This window comes from Micropterus dolomieu, linkage group LG09 (genome assembly GCF_021292245.1).
Source record: "Micropterus dolomieu isolate WLL.071019.BEF.003 ecotype Adirondacks linkage group LG09, ASM2129224v1, whole genome shotgun sequence".
Taxonomy (NCBI): domain Eukaryota; kingdom Metazoa; phylum Chordata; class Actinopteri; order Centrarchiformes; family Centrarchidae; genus Micropterus; species Micropterus dolomieu.
The window spans coordinates 12,369,386-12,385,689 of NC_060158.1; the positions used below are offsets into that span (position 1 = coordinate 12,369,386).

Here is a 16,304-nt window from a genome sequence, read left to right on the forward strand (position 1 = left end):
CAAACACTGCTCCAAATGCAACACTAACTCTGCAGATGAACCTGCTGCACAAGTCAATCGTCTCTTTTACACATTTATTTCGAAACAGCACAAAAGTGTATGGCATTTCAGCAAGCAGACCACAACCATGGAAAAGAAAATGACATGAAATTTCCACTATTGAGCTATATAAATATGATAGTGACATATAAAAGATACAAACAAAAGAACATCCACTCATAGGCCTCCATCCTGTGACCATGAATTTTGAAAACATACAAAAGTAATGTGAGTACGGCAAGCACTGATTCTGTAGATAAAAAAAGAACTGTCTCAAAGAGATAAACATTTGTATTCATACACATTAAGACAACACAACCCCCACGCTCTCCCTATGCTTTGTAATTACAATGTATAGCTACCTCTGGGGGGGGAATTCTTTTTTTCTGTTCAACTTCAAATTGTTTGGAGAAAAAAAAGGGAACAGTACAAGTACAAATACTATACGTATTCACATTATCATAGCAAGTTACTAAAACCAGAACGCTTTCTTTTAGTGTAATATGTATTTACATGGCAAAACTCGTACACTTAGACTACTGGCAGGAAGCCTTACCTCTCTTCTTCTAGCTTAACGATTAACAACATCACATTATTCACACTACACAGGTTACAGACCTTCAGTAACCTCATCTCCCAACGACATGCTTTCAGAGATTCTCATGTCTCTGTTGCAGGCCAGTCGCACCATGTCAAGTAAGGTTTGACTTACACAAATACCAACAGCAGTGATGTGTTTTTGTATAAATAAATATAGCAACTTAAAAGTCAGTGTCAAATTCTTCAAACACCTCCCTTTCATGCTTCAGATGTCTTGGTATCAGGTTTACCAGCCTCGAGAGCTGGTAAAACTGATCTCAACATACAACTGAATGCCAGGGAAAATGAGCATGGACTTGAAGCAAACAAGTATGAATACCATGAACAATGTAAAGTACAAAACTATCTGCACTACAGCTGTCAGGAGTACAGTGGGAGGTGCATGTATTTAAGTGTTAAAAACAGGCAGGTGGCTACAGTCAGTGCAGAGTGAGTGATTGGAATGAAAGGACTAGACATATTAGACACGATATGGCTGATATATAAATGCTTTACTTGGGTAGGGGGCTTTTTCAGAGAGCCTTTCCACTTAAGAGTCCATCACAGGTGTGTTCAGTCAAGTGACCAGTAACATGATCAAACATGCAATTACAATTGCACAGAAGAGGTGCCATAGATAGTTAAACTGTTTATGGTGGCTAAAAAAACTGCACAAGAAGCAGCTCTGTTTCATCTCGGGATCAACATTCATATCCTACAGCTTCTCTCCTCTGCCATGACCCTTGACTCCTCACTGTAGACGATCTGTTGGTCTCAAAGGACCCGCCCCCCACCCTCTACTGGGGCTTGTCTGTCTTGTGTGCGGTGAGGAAGGCCATGCCGTGGGTCCTGAAGTGGGTGTTGAGGTCCGAGGCCTTGTCGAAACGCCGGCCGCACACCTTGCAGCTCATATTCCCCTCTCCGTCCTCGCCCTGCGCCTGAGGGGAGGCAGCGGGCGAGCCGTCAGGAGAGCCATGAGCGCGTGGGGTGCTGCGGTCTGCGTCGCTCTGGGTGTCCCGTACGCGGTGAGTAATGAAGCGGTGCCTGCTGAGAGAGCCGGCCGACGCGAAGCAGACGCCACACTGCAGGCACTGGAAGGAGGCGGTGTCTGCCCGATGCTGGGGGATGTGGCGCTGAAACTCCGCCCCGTCCTCGGTGGAGAAGCCACAGGGGACGCAACGGAAAATGTTGTCTTCCTCCTCCAGCTCGTTGGGTGCCAATGATGTCGACGCAATGGACGCCCTTGTTCTTTTTGCAGGACCTGCACCTTCCTCACCATCCTCGGTGGCGTTTTCTTCCTCGTCTCTTGCCCTGCCTCCAGGAGGTCCGCCCTCACCGTCTTGTTCTGAGGAGCTACCTGGTCCCTCTCCCCCTGTGGCTGCACGCTTCCTTGTCATGGGGGGACCCTGAGGACACAAAAAAGGAGACATACTTTATGTATACAGTATGCTGTTTCTGCAGTTAAAATTAACAAATCTACAGTTTTCAGTAATCAGCTGATTGTCTCACAAAAGGTAACCGACACATTTATGCCCACGTAGCAAAACCAAGACACAGTTAAAAATTACAATCCAAATAACAATTTTTTCTAGGGCAGTAAAAGTCTAGCTGGCTTATCTGAGCCTCCAGCTGTAACGTTAGGTTACGGTTTCATTGCCAATTAATCAGCTGATTGTATCACGAACGTAACAGACACATTTATGTCCACGCAAAGCCAAAGCCTGGAGAAACTTACGTTGTAATGTTACATTACAATCCAACTACATAGTTTTTCTACAAATCAGGTGATTGTCTCACGAATGTAAGCGGCACATTTCTGTCGACAGCAAAGCCAAAACACACACTGAAGAATAATGTTAATGAAATTACAATCCAACTATATATTTCACAACACTGAGAGGGGAAACACGTCACCTCTCTTGGTGATTATGGCCAGCTTCTAGCTAAAGCTATCAAACAACAGCTTTCATTTGCATCGCTAAAGCATTTTGCATCACTAACTTAATTACCTGTCCAGCAGAAAACATCAGAGCCTTCCATCTGGGAATATCCACAATGATTATATCCTTTATTTCTGCCGTTATCTGTCTGCATCTGTCCCCACATGTCTGGCTTCATCATGTTTTTACTTCTTTGATGACGAAGATCTATAGCGCTGTTTGTCCGTTTTCGGCTACAATACAAACAGGACGACCTCCATGGAACGGGGGACCCGCGGTTATGTAGATAGAAATGACTCATTCTAAGCTAATAAAAACATAACTGTTCATTAAGGTCTTTACACACCACTGAAAACATAGTTATGGATCTTATATTGCATTTTCCAATGTGGACACTACAAAACCTGTTTTTGAATGTCTATGTATAGTTGGTACACAGATTTATACTACGCTGTCTTGACTCACCTGTCCATCTGAGGTTCTGTGATGGAGCCGAATATGCTTGTCCAGTAAGAACCGACTGCCAAAGGTTCGTTTGCCTTCTGTGCAATATCTGAAAAATGATTAAGCAGGGTTAAATCACTTCATCCAGCACTGACATTGTGTCCCATTATAAAAATTCTACACCTAATTAATATATCCTAATCAATACTGCATTTTTAAGACCTATACTGATATCAATATAAATTTGATAACCTATCAGCCAACAGTATTTGTTTTAACAAACACTTAACTTAAACACCTATTTTCATAGGGATCCCTTACATTTGTTCTTCTAAAGAATTACGAGCAAGATACATACTGTACTTTTCAGTGCTCACATTTTCTGAATGACCTCAACCTAGTTCAGCATTTCTCTACTAAAATTTCCTGTTACTTATTGGTCAACAATATACACGATACAGGTGTATCTGCAATAAGCTAATATGGCCAATCTGTCAGTCTACCTCTACTAATTAACATACCTAAATTGAAAGAGAGAAAACATTTAAAATCATAGTTGAACTACAAAACATGTATCTGATGAAAGTTCAAGTGACTCACTGGCAATGGAAGACTCTCTTGTTGCCCTCATGAATGACGCGCTCGTGGCGTCTCAGGCTGGATGACGTGCTGAACGTGCCTCCACAAATACGACATGGGAACTTTGGAGTTGGCAACACACACAGAGAGGCAGAGGGAGATAAGATAGTAAGTCTCAGTCAAATGTGCTACAGTACGGACAGGAAATTAACAACAGCCCCCATCCAAGCATGGGTGGTTCTTTTTCTGCTTTACCATCCACGATCAGAGGTCATTTTAAAACAGCTCAAATTTGGTGCACTGAAACCGATTCACCACAATCAGATTAAAGTAAATAATAGTAGTGTGCCACACCTTGCCGTGCTCCATCTTCACATGACTCAGATAGTCTTCGTTGTCGGTGAAGGTGGTCTGACACTGGGGGCAGGTCCACTCAGTCTGGGCAGGGGGCTGAGTGCTGCCCCCCGCAGAGGCCGGTTGATTCCCCGGAGCCTCGTAGTCCTCGTCTGCGTCGTCATCGTCGTCGTCTTCCTCTTCGTCTTCCTCCTCTTCCTGTTCCCGCCCCCAGTCTTCTCCATCAGAATTATCAGGTTTTCCAGAGGATTTTGATTTGACGCCAGAGGGGCCAGATGCGTTTGCGGGGGCTGAAGCAGGGTTGGACGCATCCGACTGAGGCTCTGTCTGTTTGGCTGATTGTCCTCTGTGAGCGGTCTGAGGGGGATGACAGTAAAGTGTGAGAGAGCACAAAGATATACAGAGTATTTATAATTCATTCACTTACCTTTAAAAATATCAACAACTCCTACTACTACTACAACTGGCACACAAAAAGATAATCTGACTCACAAATAATTCCCATTACTAAAGTAATTACTGTACTTGGTATAGAACTTAAGACAAGGTCACCGGAGAGGAACCTTGCTAAGGCCGATCCAAGAAATTGCTGTATGCCTTTGTTGACACCACATTCACTGTAGAAAGCAATGAATGGGCAACACATAAAAGGCAAAAAGGCTAATCCATGATTTGCAGTGACAATATGTTGCATCTATTCAACTTCTAAATTCTATGATCTCTGAATGTTTACTCATCACACCTTAATATGCTCCATCATGGATCCTTTCTGGGCGTAGAGCTTGGTGCAGTCAGGACACTTGAACACATGCACTTTTTGCTTGGCTAAATGAGTGTCAAAGTGCATGTAGAGCAAGGGTTTTTGAGTAAAAACCGTATCACACATCACACACTTGTAGATCATTCTGCAAAAGGAGAAAAAACATATTTTAGAGGGTCTATTTGCAAAACTTGACTACACTTTTCAAACATCCTCTGAGGAAACTTCTCTACACGTGGGTTGTAAATATTCCACATATGTTTTGGTAGTAGCAGAACACGTACTTGGCCTGCCCTCCAGTGAGCGTTGGGTGCTGGGTGCTAATGTGGCTCTGGGCGCTTGGGGAAGACTTGAAGGCCATGGGGCAGCTGGGGCACTTGTGGAAGACCTCGCAGTGAGCAGTCTGAATGTGGGACTTGATGGAGTTCAACCCTCCGAACACGACCTGGCAGCTCGAGCACCTTGACAAAGACCATGGTACATGCTATGATGTACTCATATACAGACACATTTTTATACAACTGAATTTTGACTTGATATTCAGTGATCAGTCCTTCTCAGATCTGTCTTGGATGTGCAGATTAAGACGAATTCAGACTCAAATTAATCAGTTGACAGGAAGTGATTTGTCACCTAAAAACAATACTGGTCTATCTGAAATAAATAATGGTCTTTCTTGTTGGGCCATCAACTCAAGGCATAGACATCACTTACTATAACTATGTTATAGGATCATTTAGCAATTATTATAAAAATATGGGTTCTGATGTCTGGTCTTAATGCTGGTTTTGGGAAGCGTCTCCACACCTGTATCCAATGCGCCTGGCAAAGTGCAGACAGGCCTCCTCCAGGTGGGTCTGGAAGCTGGCCTGCCGGGCGATGCCACCACACTCAGGACAGACATGAGGCGCTCTGTGTTTATGGATCCTCTGGTGGGCGGACACGGCACACGAGTTAGGCAGCATCATGGGAGGCGTGCATTGCGTGCATGTCTGAAACAGAAGTAAAGGAAAATCATTCAAAACAATCGACGACCACCGGCATTTCATAACTGCAGGTATCCGCAGCACAAAACATAGACTCACTGAGTTGGGAGCAGCTCTGATCTGCTGGAAGTGGGTGACCAGCTCAGCCTTGCCTGAGAATTGTGTTTGACACTCAGGACATTTGAAGTTGTTGTACTGCAGCCCCTCGGCCTTCTTGCAAGGCAGAGGCATCAGTGCTTGGGGGCCCTGAGGTGCACGGCGGACCGTTCGAGGCTGAGCTGCTGCTGGAGACGAAGCATCCTTCATCGGGCTGGAGTTGGCAGAGACAGCGGGGCCCCCTGGTGTGGTAGAAGGAGAGGAGACTGGAGGAGAGGAGGACGAAGAGGAGAGCAGGCCTGGTCAGGCAAAGATGGAAATCAGAAGACACACATGGGACGTGGTCAATGGAGATGAATCACAAACAAATGATGCATGTTTTTTTTTCATGAAATATTACCAGACCACCAAGTTTTCTGTGGTTCTCTCATGACTCTACACTAACAGAAATAAAAATGTATGATGTAGAGCTGAAAAAGATTAGTCGATCAACCAAATTGATCTGCAACTAGTTTGATAATCAATCTTGTGTCATTTTTTACGCAGAAATGCCAAAAGTTGTCAGGTTCCAGCTCCTCATTTCAGTTATGCCAGTAAAGTGAATATCTTTGGGTTTTGGACTTGTTCGGCTAAAACAAACGATTTGAAGACGTCACCCGGGGCTCTGGGAAATTGTGATGGATATTGCCATTTCACAAACCAAAAAATGAATAGAGAAAATAATTGTTGGATTGGAGCCCAGATGTAAACAACACAACTGAATGTAAACATCAAACACACTCCATGCAGAACTTATACTAGGCCTGCAATGAATAGTGGATTACGTCATTAGCCTCATTAGTTCCCTACTCATCAAAATGGGAGAACTGAAAACCTAGTTTTATCTCTGACTTCTAATCAAAAAAACAACACATTTTCAGGATGTCGCTCTGGGAAATTGTGATTGTGATGATGTGAGTTTACTGACTAAATGATTAATCGATTAATCATGAAAATAAACGACAGAATAACCGTTAAATAATCGTTAGCTGGAGCCCTACTTACCACCAATGGGTGTTATGTCCTGCTGTCCAATCATCTGCTCTACAGTGACAGGCCTCATGACCAGGTGTGAGCACTGCATGACCAGCCCACGCTCCTTATGCTCCCTGGCATGCAGCAGCAGGCTGCACTTGTTGAAGAAGGCCAGCCTCTTAGCACAGTGGTTGCAGGTCACCTCGATGCGGAGTGATCGTCGGTCGTAGTGTCGAGCCAGGCTGCGCTCCAGGGCGAAAGCATCACCGCACTCCAGGCAGCGATACCCTGTGGCTGGGAGCGGGAGACCCCATTCAGGTGGTGGAGGTGCTGAGAGGTCAGGCTTGTAGCTGGGCAAAAGGTTCTTACTGTTTAGGATTTTGTTGAACGCCTCCACCAGGCTCGACTGACTGCGGGAGATGACGGCACCTGTGCTGTTGACGATGGAGGCAGGTTTGTTTGGCTGGAGGGCGCCGCCTATGATGGTGCTGTTACCTCCGTTAGCTGTCTTATTAGTGGCTGTGCGGACGCTGATCCCACCAGCAGCAACAGAGAACTTGGGAGAAGAGGCCACAGCAGGAGTTATAGGCAGGGCCGCAGATTTAGTGATGCTAACGGCAGTGGCAGAAACCTTGCCCTTGTCAGAAGCAGCCATTTTGTTTTGGACCTTCGTGGCGGCAGCTAGCATGACGCTGCTGGCTGCGAGTGTAGACACAGGGAGAGAATTGAGAGCACTTACTTTCTGGGACGTTGTTGTCATGTGACCAGGTGAAGCTTCTAGTTTTTGGGCCTTGTTTCCCAACACCTTACGTTCCCCAGTTTGAGCTTTAGGGTCCAAACCTTTCCCTGCAGCACCACCTTTAGGCGCTACCCTTGTGACAGTTCTGGTGATTCCACCTGTGGAGGTTTTAATTGTTTTTATTCTGACTTTGAGGGGTCGGGATGGAGCTCCAGAAGCAGCCGGTGCCGCAACGTGTACTTCTGCTCCATCAGTGGAAGGAGGTTTAGGCTTGCCGTCATCTCCATCCAACTTGTCCTCACTTGTTCTCGCATTTTCTCCCTTGTCAGCTTTGCCATCAACGACCTTCTCGGTACCGTTCCCCACTTCCATCTCTTCCTCCTCCTCTTTGGGCTCTCGCAGTTCAGGAGGAGGTGGTGTGGAGGCCAGTGCAGGGCTGGAGCACCTCTTAGCTGCGACTTCAGCAGTTGATTTTGGCATCTCTGGTTCAGGACTCTCTGGTGAGTCTCTCTCCTCTATGACATGTTCTGGATGCCTGTCCTCCAGCCGGGGACTCTCTGTTGAGCCAGACTGAGGTGTTGATGAAGTCAGAGATGCCCCTGAAGGGGTGTCCCCAGGTTTAGGGTGAGATGCAGTAGAGGATGTGGGCTGGGTTGAGACAGAGTCAGACTTGTAACGTCGGCTCAGCTGAGTGCAAGCTGGGGATTCTGAGTTCTCTTGGATCACCAGTGGACTTCCTAAATCAGGGTCAGAATCATCCTCATCCATCTGCTGATGCTGAAATCCAGCTGGGCCACCTTTTGAAGCTCCATTAAAAGGCTGAGATGAGTGCAGCGGGTGTGATGAAAGGGCAGAAGGTGGAGTGGGAAGCAGAGGCTTGGAAGGTGGAAAGAAAGGAGAGGCTAGTCCGACAGGCCCGCCTGCAGCCAGGGGAGACGACCCAGCTGACAGAGAGGAAGATGAAGGTAATGACGCTTTGACCCCATCTGCCCTCTCTTGGCCTGTATCCTGCTGCTGCTGGTGCTGCTGCTGTAGAAGCTGCATCTTCCTGGCCCGGCCCACTGGATCTCCAGACCCCTGCGCCACAAGCGGTTTAAGTCTGTTGAAAATGTTCCCGCCCTGCTTGTGAGACTTAGCCGCACCCGCTGCTTCTGAAGACACTTTAGGGGTGTTCAGTGACCACGGCCCTCCATTAGACTGGGCCTGGCTGAGGGGAAGTGGCGTGGAGACACCAGTCACCCCAAAACCATTGTGGTTGAGAGCCACAGATTCAGCCATTCCAGGGGCACACGCGCCTAGTCTGGGGCCCACATCTACCCCTGCGATCACATCGATAGGGTCCTGGTCTGGTTCTCCCTCTCCTCCATCCACAGTCTCAAGGCGTACTTTATTCTTCACAATCACACTAACAATTGAGGTGTCCGCCTGGGGGTCAGAGGGGCTCTGTGGTCTCAAGGATGACCCAACTCCCACCACGTTATCAGACTTTCCCAGAGATGGGCCTGCAGCTCCATGGGGTCCCTCTGCCTCATCTGGGGCAGACTGGATGGCCTCTTTGGCGTCTATGTCAGGAATGTCAAATGCTGCCAACAGGTCATCAAAATCTGGGGTCTTCATGTCCCCCATACCGGGATTGACTCCTGCAAAAACATAAATTCAGACATAGTAGCAGAAAGTAACAAAATACATTAGCATGTCTCTGCCTGTGTTGTTGTCCAAAAACCTTAGCTCTGTCTTGCTAGCATAATACCTGCAACAAAATCTCAGCATGCAAAATATTAAAATCCTCAATGGTCGCAAAATGTTAAGTTATATATTTTCGAGATAAATTCTGCGTATAAAATTTCATGCATGCACCTTCTTTTTACACAAACACAACAGCTACAGCAGGACAGCCTCATATCAGGGAAGCTAGCTAAGCAGCAAGGATCCTGCACTAGCATTTACATTAGCCAGCTAGCGCGTTAGCGACGGCGTTTCTGCACCCAAACCCTCCTCTTGTAACAGGTTCAGCACCAATTTTTCTATGAATGGGAAACACTGCTTCAGTTATCTGGTGCACGCCGCGCTCTGCAGCAGTGACCATTTCAGAAACAGTTCATCCGGGAAAGCGTTTTCTAGCAGCGACCTCGGTTATTTTGAGCTAACGATATTCCTTCCCGACTGAGGCTGACTAGCTGGCCGCTGAGCTCCAGCCAAGACAGAGAGGGGTCATTTAGCTAACTAGCTAGCGCTCGCCATTAAAAAGCAACTGGAGCGGTTTGCTGAGGTAGGGTTGGACAGCGGTAACAATCCGGTGATCGTTGGGTCGACGATGTCACAGAAGAGGATGGTTGGGATGGGGATTTTGGTTTAATATTTCATGTATTTTGATTGTTTACCTGGATATGCGATTCCCGACTATCCTAGCTCGTTTTCAGCTGAAAATGCTTTGCTTCCCGTCACATGACCAGAGATATCCTATCAGGCTGTGAAAGAGCTGGAAAAATGTATGGAGGATGCTGCAAACGACACGTATATTTATTTCTACTGTGCAAGACATAAAACATTAATTAATGTCATTATCAGACCGTTTTTAAACACCACGCGAAGTCATTCTAAGTTGGGACAGTGGTTTCTGCATAAAACTGAAGGTTTGCCAGGATCACACATTCCTTCTGTCTTCCCAATCTCCTCACAGCACTGTCATCCCTGAGCGGTACTAAGTGCAACAAAAACACCAAAAGGCAAAATATTTACACGCAGCTTTTATTGCAAAAACACAAACACATGACAGGAGTGTGGTTAACTGTTTAGTTTAAGAGCCTGTCATCACAAATTCTTCTCTTCTGATCAACTGTCAGCAATTAGGTCATGTAGAGAAAATGCAGGCTAAAGAGCGCAAGATAATTTGAGTAAATCCAGATTATATTAAGATTATATCAACTGATTTAACTGCTCAGTGAGATTTTACACTAAATAGGCATTCAGTACAGAAGGTTCTTCTTGTATATAAAGTAATCCTGCATTAGTATGCAATTGTTTGGGTTTTTCTAGTCGATGTTCGAAGTCTCTTTGTTCCTCATTTCTTCTTCTCTTCATCCTTTTTGCCATCTGGCTTGTTTCCTGTCTGGGAGGCCAGGGAGCCCATGGCATTGCGGATAGCCTCGTTGTTTGGGTCGACACCAGGCAGGTTCTCCAAGACGCTCTGAAGGAACTCTGGGTCTTGCATCACATCATAGTCATCTTCTTCCTGTTCAATTACAATACAGGATACAATCAATTAGGTCTTCATTTAGAGATCATGTTCAGTGGTGATCAAGCTGGTATGACAGATGGGGATCACATTATACACTAATATGTTCCTCTCTGCAGAAATCTGACTTTAAAGATGTGCAGTCTATGGCTATTAACTTATCTATAAAAGAATCTCTTATTGTTGCTTTTTTTCCTTTTTACTGTTGATTTCTCACTTTTTTTAATGTTATTTTTTTGTTTCTTTTGGAAAGTCCTTTGTAATCTATGCTTGGCAAGTGCTTTTCTTATGAATTATACTTTTACCACTGCTGCCTGAAGACCAATAACTGAACAGCCTACCAGCCAGTATTGACTAATATTTACCTTTGGACAATAATTCAACTTACTGTATCATTATTCAGAGTTACGGTCACTTGAATTATTATTATATGTCATCCAACCTGTGCTACCATGTGATATGACTCAGAACAGCCAGAACATAACAGAGCAACCGCAACATAATGTAAAAATAATTTTCCAGGACGTGCTAATGCCATGTGTTTTCCATGACCGGAAAAATTGGTCAACTGTTTTTTCCCCAGGTTTTTTCAGGATGTGTGGGAACCCTGTGAACAGGTGTGTGAATTATGAGCACACTTTATCAAATGTGACACCCCAAACAATTTTGCTTATATACACATATGTACACAGGCCTGTACCTTTGACTTTTTCTTTTAATCAAAGAACCAGATATGTTCTAATGCAGTTGCCCATTTGTCTGTACTAATGACTCAAGCAGGATAATTTCATGTCCATTCAGGTTTAGGAAGTGCTGCCAGTCACCTAAAATTTGTCTAGGCAAAAAAACAAAAACAAAAAAAACAAACCCAACTTATACTTCCAGGATCTTTGATACCAGAAACAATTCCTGCTCCTTTGCAACTGTACTGAGAATAGGGCCAGGTGAGCCCCATTTTACAAATGCATTAGTTTAATTTAAATCATCATATGATGACTCACCTTGGCTGATTCTGCGGTGTCCATGGGAGCTCCTGTGTCCATTTCTCCATACTCTGTTCACAGAACAAGAGAACTTATCATCTTAACAAATATAACAGCAAATATAAGAGGGACCATAAACAGTAAGAGCATACATTTGTATGGTAATCAAATAGAACTCACCTCCTCCGGCAAGAGACATCTGCATGGCATAGGCTATCTGCTCCTCCTCTGTCATGCTGCTGAAGTCAGGAAGCGCTGCTGCACCGCTTTCGGGCTGAGATACTGACATCTTCAGTAAGGCTTCTTCAGATTCTGTGAGGGGAAAAAAATAAATAAAAACCAAAACATCATATTTCTATCGAATCCTAACTATCATTGTAGCCGTCTCGTAAGTGAAAGCAACTACTTGTAAATTCAAATTACCGTCTGCACTAGGTGTGGGCACGCCTGCCTCAGCTGCAGAAGCAGCAGCAGCTCTGCGGGCCTCTTCCTCCTGCCTCTGTCGCTGCTCCTCCATGGATACACGCAGGGCCTAAAGGATTACACAGTGAGAAATAAAGGCAAACGGCACAGCTTCTAACTCGAAAATGTACTTGCAGCATCACATGGGCTTTCTATGTATGGATAAGTGGTTTCTAACCTTAGATTGGTTCCAAGGAGCTGATACACATGTATTTACAATGTAGACAACATCTTACCCACTGATGTTAGCATAGGCACATCTTGAATATCTGAGTTTCCTCCTCTATTTGCACAACTACTGTATATCAGCAGGGAATAAATAATGACTGCTATGTTTTTGCTTTTTTGGTGCTATCACAACAAAAATTCTTCTCTCTCAAGTATAAATATTTACTATATCTAAGCCAGTATTTATGATGGGTACAAGTATAAAAAGTTTGCTGGAACTTGACACACATCTACAGTATACATGGCTTACCAGGGCTAGCTCTGGATCAGCACTGGGATCCACACCAAACTCAAAGTCACTGGCACCAAGACCCATCATAGAACCTCCTTCCCCGGCCAGGATGGGAGAAGAGAGGAGCGCATCAGCCAGACTGGGCCCTGGAGGGACTGTGACCAGATGGGAGCCTGTCCCCTCCTTCCCATTTAAAGTATTTATAAAAGCAGTCAGCTTCTCTGTGTTCACCTCCTGAATAAACAGTTGGAGAGAGATGGCAAGGTCAATTGAAAACTCAGTTTATGAATGGGAAGAAGTGTCAGATATGGAAATCAATATCATACTTTCATTTACTCTGCAGTAACATGAAGATAAACCAAGAATTCCTCACCTCTTCTCCAAAGTTGATAATATCCACATTCACTTTCTCTTTTTTTAAGCGCTTGGCCATCTTGACAAGCTGCAGAATCAGCAGGTTGGGATGTGAGCAGGACGAGACAAGCAGAGAGACATATGGCTGACAGGTTAGTGTGTTAAACTTACGATGCATCGGTAGAAAAATAATGTTTCTCTCTGTTGGACTTGATCAAAATGTAATACAAGACTTCAAACTCACATCTTTCTCATTATCCTCCACAGGACTCCCAACAAAGGCAATGATCCTCATCTTGTGGTTTTTTCCTTGTCTGTGTTTTAGGGCCAGCTACGCAGGAAAAAAAACATAAAATTATGGCCACTCAAACTCTGCTGCTGCAAAAAGTAAACTTCTTATTTACCAATTAAGAAATCACTAGGTATAGCCCTCCTTTAAAGTTTATTAAAACAAAAACAACCAAGTTACATACATGAGCCACTCTGATGCCTGTGCAGAAGCAGATCTTTCCTTTGGGCTGGACAGCGTGGAGTTTGGACAGGATGCGGCCAGAATCTGGTGTCAGTGTGGTCAGTACCTCACAGTTACTGCATGGAAACAAAGACAGGCATCAACGCTCGTGCTATGAAGTGCTGTTGAAGTTATATGAGGATTATCACAACTCCTGACTATCTTTGTTAAATAAAGAGAGAAGAGCTTACTTGGCCATGGTGATGAGGCCCACATTATTTTCTGGGTTGCTCCGTGTTTTGGAGTGGCAAACAATGTTAACAGCATCTTGTTGAGCCTGTAGTCTCGTTGGTAGAAAGTCTCCATTTCTCATATATTCACTGTTGTCCACACTGCAGGGAAATTTTCAGTTAAATGTGGCTCTGATGTATTTGACCAGCATTTAGACAGCTATGTTGTTGTCTTTTTGCTTTTTTGTATACACACATCTATTTTCACCTACTTGTTCTATGTTTACATATCTTTGTTCTTTGTTTTTATGTCTATTTCTACCTTTTTGCATATTGTTCTTGGAACTATGTATTAGCCCATTGAGAGAAACTTCCTTATATGTGTAAGTGACACATATTTGGCCAATAATAGCTGATTTTGATTCATCATTTAGCATTTAGCAGTTGACATGTCATTCCCATTTCAACCAAGAAACCTATTTCAGTTTCAGACATATCCTCTCCTATTCACCACTGTTTCCCTGTGGAAAAGCCTGTCCTCTTCACCGGGGAAGAAGTTAACATGTGTTTTAACAGCTGGCGTTACATTATTTTAAAAAATACAGCATTAGCACGGCTTGCTAACGTTAGCAAGTGGTGACACCACATTATTCCGCTAGTTGAAACAATCAAATGATCGCGGTTGTCAGTTCAAAGTGTCGACATAAAGCACTAAATTGTGTAAAATAAAATTAACAAACGTGTTCGCATACGCTACGGTTACAACAAACACTTAATTAAGACAGCAAATCTAAGCTAACTTTAGCTACAATGACTCAGCCAGTCGACACTGCGTTAGCCGGCTAGCCGTTAACGGTCTATAATCAGCCCAGTTAACTTGGGCTTCCTGCAATTTCAGGTCTATTAACTACCTAATCGAGTAATTTTTGTTTTGTCTTCAAATGATCCGCCAACAGATCAAAAACTACACCAAAAAATAGCATCTGTAGAGTTCTTACCAGACCATAGTACTTTCAAGCCCCATTTTGGAAACGTCTTGTTGCTCTCTGTCGTAATCTTACAAGCTCGCAGGCTATTGGACAAAGACTGAACAAGGCCAAATATGATTGGCCAGGTTTTTTAACATGTAATTTAGTGATGAATAGAACAGGTTAGAATAGTTTGACAATAAAACTCCAAACTCAAGGTTGTTTAGTTGTCATTATACAGCACAAGGTTGTATAACGAAACGAAGTTTGTAGTACCTTCATGCTACACACACAGAACTTAACATATAAGCTAATTAAGTGTATATTAAAATATGGTAACATATACAATAAAATCAAACAATATGTACAGTTATTTATATACATATACTGTATACACCCAGAACATTCTGCAGTGTATTTTTTTTAATTTGTGTCTGGGGAGAATGTCACCAGCAGCAACAAGATGATAATATAGTTTCATCTTTGCATTAAAAAATCTGACATTTGGGAAACTCAAGGCCCACTTTCAAGCTTTCTATCATCCTGAACTTTCTACTGCTTCTTTAACAGCGGATGGAATCTGCTCATTTGTTGTAAAGATAGCTCAGGATAAAAAAGAAAAATATATGTTGACAAGATAATGTGAACTAGCACTTAACTAGCTTTTCTTCCCCAGATTCTCACAACTTTTCTCAGCTGATACACCTTGCTAAATTGTCACTGACAAAGCTTAGATTGAAATAGAACAGAATTTGTACAATTACAGACTAGGACTGAGCAACATCATCAATCAAATGTAATTTTAAGCATATCTTGAGTGAGAGCTATTGATAGAGAAAATAACCAGGCAGGTGTCTCTCTTTTTGCTGAATCCATCATCTTACAGCAGAAATTAAAATGAAATCCAACATTTCCATAAACCAGTTGTGTTATTAATCTGCAATATTGCCTGGGAGTAATATATCAATAAATGCAAATGGGATAACTACAAGGGTGTCACCTTGTGTTGAAAAGTGGTGCGGACATAAAGATTTTTAACAATATTTTGAAGAAATCTGAAATGCTGAAATATATGAGCAGGGGTCTGAGTGACCTCCCCCAGAAGATTTTGAGCATTAAACATTTCATTTCCTGCATTCTGGAGACAATTTCTGCTCCAATTTATGGGGGAAATATCTTTATTTATATAAAGAGAAACAAAAAAATCATAAATATAAAAACATGACAGAATATGATGCAGTAATCAGCAGCTTGTTTTTTTTTAGCTTAAGTTACTATTTTTTGGACAATGCACATTTGTTTCTTCTATATTAAAACTGCAGTGCATGTTTTCTTATTGTGCAAATAAACCTTTTCATAAGAATTTTCATTTGTTAGTTAACATTTCTTGGTACAAGCTATTTTTCTGAACATTTTCAACAAATGCTTTCAAAAAGTGATGGGGACAAAATTGGCCATTTCAAAATGTGGTGGGGACATGTTCCCAGTGTAAATGACACCTATGGACAGCTAACTCATTATTAACATTAAAAATGTCTGATGGTTGACGAAGTAATATCATCTTGCAGTATGTATCACAGTCAAATTGCATTACACTATTAGAGACATAAAAAGTTGTTTTAATAATGAAA

General features: G+C 43.2%; 2 protein-coding genes and 1 non-coding gene across 7 annotated transcripts; all 3 read right to left on the reverse strand.

The window, feature by feature from the left end:
* Nucleotides 1–60: 60 nt before the first annotated feature.
* Nucleotides 61–10,010, reverse strand: znf687b (zinc finger protein 687b). 5 transcript variants are annotated; one of them, XM_046059612.1, is made up of 10 exons: nt 9,912–10,010; nt 6,822–9,170; nt 5,781–6,043; nt 5,503–5,687; nt 4,980–5,156; nt 4,678–4,840; nt 3,936–4,292; nt 3,603–3,703; nt 3,024–3,111; nt 61–2,024 (listed from the first exon to the last, which is right to left on the reverse strand). In XM_046059612.1, exons 2-10 carry the CDS (start codon nt 9,154–9,156, stop codon nt 1,416–1,418), a joined length of 4,278 nt encoding a protein of 1,425 aa, XP_045915568.1. In that variant the 5' UTR covers nt 9,157–9,170; nt 9,912–10,010; the 3' UTR covers nt 61–1,415. The 5 variants fall into 5 exon arrangements, with proteins under 5 accessions (XP_045915568.1, XP_045915564.1, XP_045915567.1 ...); XM_046059608.1 differs by having other exon boundaries at nt 5,781–6,076; XM_046059611.1 differs by lacking the exon at nt 9,912–10,010 and adding an exon at nt 9,478–9,816 and having other exon boundaries at nt 5,781–6,076.
* Nucleotides 4,453–4,589, reverse strand: LOC123977240. Its single transcript, XR_006826609.1, has one exon. It is a non-coding gene; the product is annotated as a small nucleolar RNA SNORA13 (small nucleolar RNA).
* Nucleotides 10,011–10,262: 252 nt separating the features above from the next.
* LOC123977111 (26S proteasome non-ATPase regulatory subunit 4) lies at nt 10,263–14,818 on the reverse strand. The gene is made up of 10 exons (XM_046059615.1): nt 14,704–14,818; nt 13,727–13,867; nt 13,498–13,612; nt 13,269–13,355; nt 13,044–13,112; nt 12,689–12,904; nt 12,172–12,280; nt 11,929–12,060; nt 11,767–11,819; nt 10,263–10,762 (listed from the first exon to the last, which is right to left on the reverse strand). The coding sequence occupies exons 1-10, from the start codon at nt 14,727–14,729 to the stop codon at nt 10,592–10,594; spliced, it is 1,119 nt and encodes a 372-aa protein (XP_045915571.1). The 5' UTR covers nt 14,730–14,818; the 3' UTR covers nt 10,263–10,591.
* Between the last annotated feature and the right edge of the window lie 1,486 nt (nt 14,819–16,304).

Coding starts and splice junctions, on each gene's coding strand:
- znf687b (XM_046059608.1), bottom strand. CDS start 9,156: ATGGGGGACATGAAGACCCCAGATTTTGATGACCTGTTGGCAGCATTT. Junction 3,112..3,602: donor AAGAGAGTCTTCCATTGCCA/GTGAGTCACTTG, acceptor ATCATTTTTCAG/ATATTGCACAGAAGGCAAAC. Junction 2,025..3,023: donor ACAGAACCTCAGATGGACAG/GTGAGTCAAGAC, acceptor TTGTGTCCTCAG/GGTCCCCCCATGACAAGGAA.
- LOC123977111 (XM_046059615.1), bottom strand. CDS start 14,729: ATGGGGCTTGAAAGTACTATGGTCTG. Junction 12,281..12,688: donor CTGATCCAGAGCTAGCCCTG/GTAAGCCATGTA, acceptor GTAATCCTTTAG/GCCCTGCGTGTATCCATGGA. Junction 11,820..11,928: donor GATGTCTCTTGCCGGAGGAG/GTGAGTTCTATT, acceptor TTCTGTGAACAG/AGTATGGAGAAATGGACACA.